Genomic DNA, 10,062 nt, shown 5'->3' on the forward strand with positions numbered 1-10,062 from the left:
ACCTGTGGCATGATATTGAGATGAAAGCATGACTTGTTGTTTTGCACGATCTGATGTTTTTGCTAGCTAGCTTGTAACTTGCTATGTTTAGTCTAATTAGAGCAAACACAATAATGCAGACATCCATTCTAAATTGATGGCTAGGTTTTGTGATCTCTTGCTACCATCTACTGCCATTCATTTCCGTGTTGTTGGAACATTTATTATTCCTCATTTATTGTCAGGCCACAGTTCAAGTATTGCAAAAATGAGGCAAGTGTAATTTGTTTGGAAAATCTAGGCTAGAGCTACTTGATGGAAGACATAGAATAAACCAGACTTTATGCTTATTCAAAATAACAACTTATTGAAATGACAAGACAGTAATGTATGACTAATGTTTCATAGGGTTATGAACACACCTCTTGTCATACCACTTGACTGCCTGCTGTTGACCGTTTTCTATATATTGAACATCTCCCTTTCTAATTTTACAGGTCAATGTTGGCCCACACAGGCCCCGTTCCAAGACACAGAAAATGTTTAAAGAGGGTTGCACTGCTGTACAAATTGTCCATGTATAGTACTACATTGCCATCTCTCAGGTGTGCAGAGCAAGTAAGGTCAGCACAAAGCAACCCATCCCTGCTGAACATCAACTAAACCGTTGAGCACCTAATTCCTTGGTGTACCAGCAGTGGCTAAAAGCCCATCTCCCATCCCACATCTTCACCACACTGCATAGAGGGACTATAGAGAGCATCCCGAGGAGCTGCATCACAGCCTGGTTTGGGAGCTGCACCGCTTCGAACCGCAATTCTGCAGAGGATAGTCAGGACAGCCAAGAAGATAGTCGGGGTCTCTCTTCCCTCCCTCACAAACATACTTAACGGTGCATCCGCAAAGCCACACGCATTGTGGACAAACCCATGCACCCCACATGCACCTGTACATCATCAATATTTTTGCATATGGATGCTACCTCAATAACTGATGTTCACATATGGTATTAGTATATTATGTTTACATTCACATATTGTATATTATCTGTATATTTAGGAGGTTCCCTATATTTTAGCTTATCATAGATGTAATCTATGTTCTGTGTACTTATATGTTATGCCAGGTTGTCTTGCGTTGTCTTGTCTTCAGTGCCCAATTTCAGTGCCCAGTCTGACCTTGTGGTGTTCTGTGCACCTGACAATAAAACACTTGAACTTGAAGTATCCCATCCTCTTTGTGTCTTGGGGAATTTGTCACAAATTTCATCTCGTCTTGTTGGACCAATTTTATTTACCTAATTCTACTTAGTTGTTGTAGTTGTTTAGGTTATGTCTAGGTCCTGGAAGAATGTTGTTTCGTTTCATTGTGTAATGTAAGTGTATGAATAAATGCCAGATGACATGTCAAGACAACAGACCACGCGTCAATGGTCGACCAATTTACCTAGCATCCACACGGTGTGGATGCTAGGTAAATAACTTGTTTGAGGTGTTAACCTAGACGCAAAACTGTACGTCCAATACAAAAAATAATGATATTTTCCGTGACCCAAGACTCTGCCGAAACGAGAGATGTCCTTTATATGTCTGTGTGGTCAGAAATACGACTCTACCGGCAGTTTCAAAATCTTGTTCTTTTTGCTTTCTCTGACGATTTTGTCACCAGATTTGCATTGGTCTCTATGGGGCGAGAGTTGGACTTTGTCTCGCTTTCGTGGGGCTCTGAACAAATGTGTACGTCTGTTGGATTCAACAGACAACTGTCTACGACCAGCACAAAATTAGCTATCTATTGATCCAAAATGAAGCATGAAGAGAGAAAATTGTGGCAATGCTGGCAAACTAGAAATATTTTTTCAACGACATCCGAAGCTCAGGCTTCCACTAAGCGTTTCAGTCTGCACTCTAGGGTTTCACGTACACACCCATGTACAGTTAGGTCCATAAATATTTGGACATTGACACAATTTTCATCATTTTGGCTCTGTATACCACCACAATGGATTTGAAATGAAACAATTTTCATCATTTTGGCTCTGTATACCACCACAATGGATTTGAAATGAAACAATCAAGATGTGCTTTAAGTGCAGACTTTCAGCTTTAATTTCAGGGTATTTACATCCAAATCAGGTGAACGGTGTAGGAATTACAATACATTTTATATGTGGCCCCCCCCTTTTTAAGGGACCAAAAGTAATTGGACAATTGGCTGCTCAGCTGTTCCATGGCCAGGTGTATGTTATTCCCTCATGGGAGTTCGTTATTTCATTGACAAGGAGCAGATAAAAGGTCTAGAGTTAATTTCAAGTATGGTATTTGTGTTTGGAATCTGTTGCTGTCAACTCTCAATATGAAGTCCAAAGAGCTGTCACCATCAGTGAAGCAAGCCATCGTTAGGCTGAAAAATCAAAACAAACCTATCAGAGAGATAGCAAAAACATTAGGTGTGGCCAAATCAACTGTTTGGTACATTCTTAAAAAGAAAGAACGCACTGGTGAGCTCAGCAACACCAAAAGACCCGGAAGACCACAGAAAACAACTGTGGTGGATGACAGAATAATTCTTTCCCTGGTGAAGAAAAACCCCTTCACAACAGTTGGCCAGATCAAGAACACTCTCCAGGAGGTAGGCGTATTTGTGTTAAAGTCAAAAATTAAGAGAAGACTTCACCAGAGTAAATACAGAGGGTTCACCACAAGATGTAAACCATTGGTGAGTCTCAAAAACAGGAAGACCAGATTAGAGTTTGCCAAAAAACATCTAAAAGACCCTGTACAGTTCTGGAACAACATCCTATGGACAGATGAGACCGAGATCAACTTGTACCAGAATGATGGGAAGAGAAGAGTATGGAGAAGGGAAGGAACTGCTCATGATCCAAAGCATACCACCTCATCAGTGAAGCATGGTGGAGGTAGTGTTATGGCGCGGGCATGTATGGCTGCCAATGGAACTGGTTCCCTTGTATTTATCGATGATGTGACTGCTGACAAAAGCAGTAGGATGAATTCTGAAGTGTTTCTGGCAATATTATCTGCTCAGATTCAGCCAAATGCTTCAGAACTCATAGGACGGCGCTTCACAATGCAGATGGACAATGACCCGAAGCATACTGCGAAAGCAACCAAAGAGTTTTTTAAGGCAAAGAAGTGGAATGTTCTGCAATGGCCAAGTCAATCACCTGACCTAAATCCAATTGAGCATGCATTTCACTTGCTAAAGACAAAACTGAAGGGAAAATGCCCCAAGAACAAGCAGGAACTGAAGACAGTTGCAGTAGAGGCCTGGCAGAGCATCACCAGGGATGAAACCCAGCGTCTGGTGATGTCTATGGGTTCTAGACTTCAGGCTGTCATTGACTGCAAAGGATTTGCAACCAAGTATTAAAAGTGACAATTAGATTTATGATTATGTTAGTTTGTCCAATTATTTTTGGTCCCTTAAAAAGGGGGGGTACATATAAAATGTGTTGTAATTCCTACACCGTTCACCTGATTTGGATGTAAATACCCTGAAATTAAAGCTGAAAGTCTGCACTTAAAGCACATCTTGATTGTTTCATTTCAAATCCATTGTGGTGGTATACAGAGCCAAAATGATGAAAATGGTGTCAATGTCCAAATATTTATGGACATAACTGTAAATCTCAGAAACGGCTTGAAAAAGTCATGAAACATAATCAGTGATATTGAAAAAAGTTGAATAGATATCAAAAAGCTGAATTGAAAAAAAAATTGTTTAGGGTTTTGTCAACATGTTAAAGTTTAAATGGTGGCTGTAGCTGAAGGATTGAGTAAGAAGGATTTGAAAGTTGAAGAGGTTTAAGAGGATTGAGAGGATTTGAAAAAAAAATGCTGAAGCAGCATTCCAACAATAATAAGTATGCAGAATAACAATAGTGTTTTTGCTTGCATTAAACACACTAATACATATAGGTGAGAGAACAAAGGTTGTGCCCTTGCCGAAGGCAAAGCACACCCAACGAGCAAGCTCAAATTAACGCCGCTAAACTAGACCTTATAAGGCTTTGAATATTGCGTTACTGAATGCGGTTATGTTACTGAAGCCAGCAATCTCAAAGAGTTGTTTAACAAGTTGTAGTTGTTGTAGTTAGCCTAGAGCTACCACTAATATATTTTGTCATGCTAACAGGTTAGAGATCATGGCGACGAGCGTTCGCTGGAGCAGAGGGCGACTGCTTCAATCTGAAGTGGTTGATGAAATGCTTTTGCTCATTAGCGAGTTAATTCGGGAAGCCAACGATCAGCAACAACAACCTGGTAATGTACTCGTCATATTTAAACATGATCTGAAGAAGCAAGATTCAAAACACGATGCCTCTGAAACATTTTTCTCTTGAACTGCAGTTGCTCCTGGTTTCACCGTACCTCGAATGGGAGGACAGACTGGAGGAAGGCCGGTTTACCAAATCGCCCAAGAGCAGTTGCAGATGTTGTTGTCCTTTAACTTCTCTGCTAAACAGATTGCGGAGATCTTGGGTGTCTCAAGAAGAACAGTGAACCGACGGTTACGGTATGTGTCAATTGAAGGACTAGTTCAGGAGAGATCTGAATAATGTAACCCCTTTCTCACTGAGCCATACACAATTGTTTTTCTTTACAAAGACAAAAACACTGCAGAATTACCCTTTGTTATGGAAAAATTCTAGCGGCACTGTGTAGATTTGAATAGTCAAGAGATGGCGGTTACAATAAATTTATTTTGCTTATACAGATTATGAATTAACAAAGTACTTTGTGATCAGTCATAACGAAGGAGGTGCTAACCACAGGTCGTTCGCCAGAGTGATGAAGAACAATCATAAACCCCTGCCTTATATAAACTTTAGATCAAATGATTCCTCTGAACTCTGTTGATTGGTCAGCACTGCTCAGTGACAGTTTGACTTCATATCAAGTTCCCACAGTTCTTTAATGTGGCCTCTCTCCCCAAACCAGTAGATGGTAAAACCACAGGAGTTCACCAGTCAAATGGTCAACTGTCCTTTGTGTGGGCAACATCAAACAAGTATTTGATTAACCCCACCCAATGCAACAGGAAGGGTCATAGCAGCAGATCACAATAACGATACAGTTGAATCCACATTGTCTCCAGACCAGCCGTCTCATCCTCCCCAGGTGTCATAAACTGCAAATGGCATGTTTACCAAATGGAGTTGATTCTTCTTAATCAACTTTAAACACATTCCTCATATATAAAACACACACATTATAACTGTATTCCAAAATTTCCACAACACCTTTCTATACATATCATAAAAAAATCGATATACTGTGATAGAACTCTTTCATATCCCATATCTTTGGAGAAAAAAGTCATGCGCATGTACCACGTAGCTGCCTTGTCACTGTTCCTTAAACGCATTGTTTTGTTTAGAGTTACTACTAGGGATGAATGTAAAAAATGTATCTAAGTTCTAATATGTATACATTGTCTTCCATAGACAGTACAAATTTATCTTTTAGAGGTCGCTACACAGATCTAACAGATGATGCTCTTGATCTGAAGGTGCTGCTATTCGGAGTATGTCCCCCAGCCTTCGGAGGAGAACATATCGAGTGGTGTAATGGCATTTTTTGATATAGTTACTAAGAATGTATTTTTAATAGACTGAGGTTGTGTTTAAACAAATGGATGTTGCAGTTGGTCTTAAGGTATTTATGGTATTGGTTTATGATGCCTGATTGAGAAGCTAGGGGCACAGAGGTTGGGGGATGTTTGAGTTCTGTGGCCTAAAGGGAGATGGATAGATGGATTCAGTTGATCTAGCAGCCCTGACCTTTTGGCCAAGGAGATTGTGTCCTGTGTCCTGTTTGTGTTTCATTAAGGGTATCTTTACTGTCCTCATTTAGAGAAAGAGCCGTGACATCAAAAGACTTTGGTCACTTGACCTGGGGGGTTATATTGTCTTAACTGTCACTGAGCAGTGCTGACCAATCACAGAGTTCAGAAAAACCATTTGATCTAAAGTTTATATAAGGCAGGGTTTTGGGGTTGTTCTGTATCACTCTGGCGAACGACCTGTGGCTAGCACCTCCTTCGTTATGAATGATCACAAAGTACTTTGTTAAATCATGATCTGTATAAGCAAAATAAATGTATTGTAACCGCCATCTCTTGACTATTCAAATCTACACAGTGCCGCTTGAATTTCCACCATTACAGTGGCAGTCAATTTCGCTGTGGCATCTTGATGGCAACCACAAGCTCAGTAAGTAGGTGACTTATTTTACTGTGATTCGTTCATTTCCCTTAACTGTGTCCCTAGCCAATGACAAGCTGATTATTTTATGAGTTTTGAATTGAAAATGAGATGTTCTGCTTCACATGAATGCAATAGAGGTTAGGACTTTTCTTTCTATTAAACATGTTGCACAGAAATGTATACAAATCATTTTAGCTGCATTCAAGCCATTTATATATTTTTTGTTAAGATGTGCAAGTGAAATCTTTTATTTTCATCTCTTAGGTGGAGGATTGTAATCCATGGAGGAATCGATGGGTTCAGCCGACTGGTGGTTTTCCTGAAGGCTTCTAACAACAACAGAAGTGACATTGTAATGGACCTGTTTTCAGAAGCAGTCGCCCAGTTTGGTGTCCCATCCAGAGTCAGATGTGACTATGGAGGGAAAAACAACGCCATTTGTCTCTTCATGGATGTCTTCCGAGGATCAACCCGAGGGAGCACTCATAATCAACGTATTGAAAGACTGTGGGGCGATGTCTGGAGAGGCGTGACCAAAAAAACGCAAGGTCCTACGTAGTGTGGTCAGGTCTGTTGAGTTTATCATCGACAGGAAGTTCCCAGCCCTACAGGACACCTACCACACACGATGCCTCAGGAAAGCGGGCAGGATCCTAAAAGACTGCTACCACCCATCTTTCAGTCTCTACCCCGCTGCCTTCTGAACAACAGTTTCTATCCAAGGGCCAGCAGGCTTCTGAATGAACATTTACATGGACTTTTCTCACTAGCCACCTTACATTGATGCATTTCTCACTAGTCACTTTACACACTGTCACTTTCAGCTACTGGTTGCAATATTACACTAACTGTACCCCACTTGTCTTAGGTTAGTATAGGTCTAAGGTTAGTATAGGTCATTATCTGTATTAGAGGTCTAATATATTGTATACTATTTTGTATATTTAGGAGGTTTATAATTGGTGGTCAAGCCGCGAAGCGGCGCAGCCACCTCAAGTGTTTCTACCTTTTCTTATAATTAGGATTCCTCCGTAAGGAGGAAACCTATTGTTATTGTTAGTTTTATTATTAGGATTCCTCCATAAGGAGGAAACCTATTGTTATTGTTAGTTTTATTATTATTATTATACTGTCCCCAATGAGTGTGCCAAATTTCACAACTTTCGACCAAGCGCTTCTAGGGCCTGCCATAGACACCCAGTCTTAAGAAGTATAATAATAATAATAATAATACTAACAATAACAATAGGTGCTTCGCTGCTTGGCCCCTAATAATACTAACAATAACAATAGGTGCCTCGCAGCTTCGCTGCTTGGCCCCTAATAAAGGGGAAATTTGGCACACTCATTGGGGACAGTATAATAATAATAACAGTATTATTATTATTAGGGGCTAAGTAGCGAAGCTGCGAGGCACCTATTGTTATTGTTAGTATTATTATTATTAGGGGCCAAGCAGCGAAGCTGCGAGGCACCTATTGTTATTGTTAGTATTATTATTATTATTATTAGGGGCCAAGCAGCGAAGCTGCGAGGCACCTATTGTTATTGTTAGTATTATTATTATTATTAGGGGCCAAGCAGCGAAGTCGAAAGTTGTGAAATTTGGCACACTCATTGGGGACAGTCCCCTGGTCCAATTCACAAAGTTTCATGTCCCATACTCGGGCACTCTAGCTCCACCAATGGGTCAAAGTTGGACTTGTGTTTACACACGCAACTTTTGAACCGTATGACCCATTTTCAAAAATGAGGTACCATTGGATTCCCTGGACGAAGACGAGTTCAACGCACCCTATGGGGTCAATTTCCGGTTTATAGATTTTCCGCTATTTCCGGTTTTATCAAAAACCTTTGAAAGCCTACTCCTCCTACAATCTTTGTCAAATCTTCTTCAAAATTACCAGATATGCTCTTCAGACCAAGCCTCACAAAAGTTATGGTAGAGCATTTTGATACCCACAACCGTTTGTCCGTGACAGCCAATCAAAATCAGCAGAAAAGCCACCAAACAGGAAGTGAAGTCATATCTCAGCAGTTGTTTGAGGCAGTGAAACTAAATTTGATAGGCCGCCTCGGAAACTTATTCTGAGGATGTCCTCCAAAGATTGTGTCATGTGACTAAAAGGGGGCGTGGCCGGAAGCATAAACGTGTTTTGGCTAATAACTGTTGAAGTGTTTACCTTAATAAAGTAATTTCTTTGTCTGTTGATGTCTTGTGAGATATCAAGCCTGACTATTAATAACTTTTCATAAAATTCGAACGGACGTGGCCGCCATTTTGGATTTCATGGAAAAGTGTAAAAACCTTTTGCACGCCACAATTGTTGTCCAATGTTTACCAAATTTGGCAAAGATGATCTTTAGACCCAGTTTCACAAAAGCAATTAGATTAATTTTCAATTTTCAAAAACGTTTGTTCGGTAGAGACGATCAAAAGCGGTGGCGAAGCCGCCAAACGAGGCGCAAGAGCATATCTCAGCAACCATTTGCGCGATTGTCACCAAACTTGGGTTCCATCGTTCCCATGAGGAGCAGAGGAGGCCTGCAGTGTTATACCAGAAAAATAACTTTGAACTCTCAAGACTCTTGAACGCAAACATATATTTCAACCAAACTTGGTGTGTTGCATGAGTGCAACAGGTTGTTGTAATTGTTGCACAAGTGCTATGGAGGCCATGTCCTGCTCTGGACTGCTTGGCCCCCCCATTGCTGCTTGCAGCTATATTTGGTGGCCAAGCGGCGAAGCCACCATAAGGGTTTCTACCTTTTCTTATAATTGGGTGTGCTCAAGCCTTCGGCGAGAGCACAACCTTTGTTCTCTCACATATATATTATTATTATTTTTATTTCTTTTTGCCCCCCTAAAACTCAGTCAATATTTGGCCTACATAGACAACGTAGGTGTCAAAAGTTTCGTCTTGGTAGCGATTGAGTTGCTTCTATTGGAATTTACGTTCCGTTGCATGGTTTAGGCTGAAGTTAAGTTTTTGTGGCGAAAAGTGAAGCTAACGGTGGCTAATTTGCTAGCCACAGTCACTGACGTTACTAACGTCACTACGTCACTAACGTCACGAAAACACGCGTGACTACCTTTGGCAGAACATTCGTTTCGCATCTGTTAACTTGGGGGATAGCTAGGCTAACTATAGCTTTACTGCAAGGCAGCTGCAGAAACGCCACAAGCAAAGAGGCCAGGGTGATAACTATTTACTCATTTTACTTTGTGATATGACACACAATTGTGATGTGTAATGTACAGTATAAGCTGATATTATTAAGGAAGTACATCTACTTTCGGAAACAGTAGTCTACTATTTCACTGAAGTATTAGCATCATGACATTAGCCTGTGTTGCCCGGGCAACACATACTACAGTGGTCTATGATGTAGCGTTATCTGTTTTCAATCGTTAAAATAAACATTCCTCACATATACATTTTCGTTGTAGGATTTATTCTGACATTAGTAAACGATTTGTTGGTGAAATTACCATTACCTGTGGTTTCAAACCAGTGTAGCTCACTGCAACGCTGTAGCTTACGCGAGACACGACAAAAACATCTAACTTACACAGCTGTTTAGGAAGTCAAACGGCGACAGAACATGTTCGGCACTCCCCTTACTTAAATCAAAAGTCTATCTAACTACTAACCTGAACTTCATTGCCACAGCCTAAACGTTGTCAATCTGTTCATGAAAATAATTAATTTCAGCCTAAACCGTACAACGGAACGTTACATCCAATTCAACCAACGCAATCGCTACAGTACCAAGACGAACACAGCAGTCGTCTAGTACTGTACCGTAGTAGAATTTACCGGGGCAGCTTCTCCACACAGGGCTATATC

General features: G+C 40.6%; 1 protein-coding gene across 1 annotated transcript; it reads left to right on the top strand.

The window, feature by feature from the left end:
• The first annotated feature begins 4,075 nt into the window (after positions 1–4,075).
• LOC134017000 (uncharacterized) lies at positions 4,076–6,770 on the top strand. Its single transcript, XM_062456248.1, has 5 exons — positions 4,076–4,265; positions 4,353–4,518; positions 5,515–5,569; positions 6,178–6,221; positions 6,476–6,770. Exons 1-5 carry the CDS (start codon positions 4,148–4,150, stop codon positions 6,768–6,770), a joined length of 678 nt encoding a protein of 225 aa, XP_062312232.1. The 5' UTR covers positions 4,076–4,147.
• The last annotated feature ends 3,292 nt before the right edge of the window (positions 6,771–10,062 follow it).

The sequence above is a fragment of the Osmerus eperlanus genome, chromosome 3, assembly GCF_963692335.1.
Source record: "Osmerus eperlanus chromosome 3, fOsmEpe2.1, whole genome shotgun sequence".
NCBI lineage: Eukaryota > Metazoa > Chordata > Actinopteri > Osmeriformes > Osmeridae > Osmerus > Osmerus eperlanus.

Bases quoted from the DNA above. Each gene is read 5' to 3' on its own strand.
- LOC134017000 (XM_062456248.1), top strand. From the start codon at position 4,148: ATGGCGACGAGCGTTCGCTGGAGCAGAGGGCGACTGCTTCAATCTGAA. The intron at 4,266-4,352 runs GTAATGTACTCG...CTTGAACTGCAG, and splicing joins CGATCAGCAACAACAACCTG to TTGCTCCTGGTTTCACCGTA. The intron at 5,570-6,177 runs GTAATGGCATTT...TTACAGTGGCAG, and splicing joins AGGAGAACATATCGAGTGGT to TCAATTTCGCTGTGGCATCT.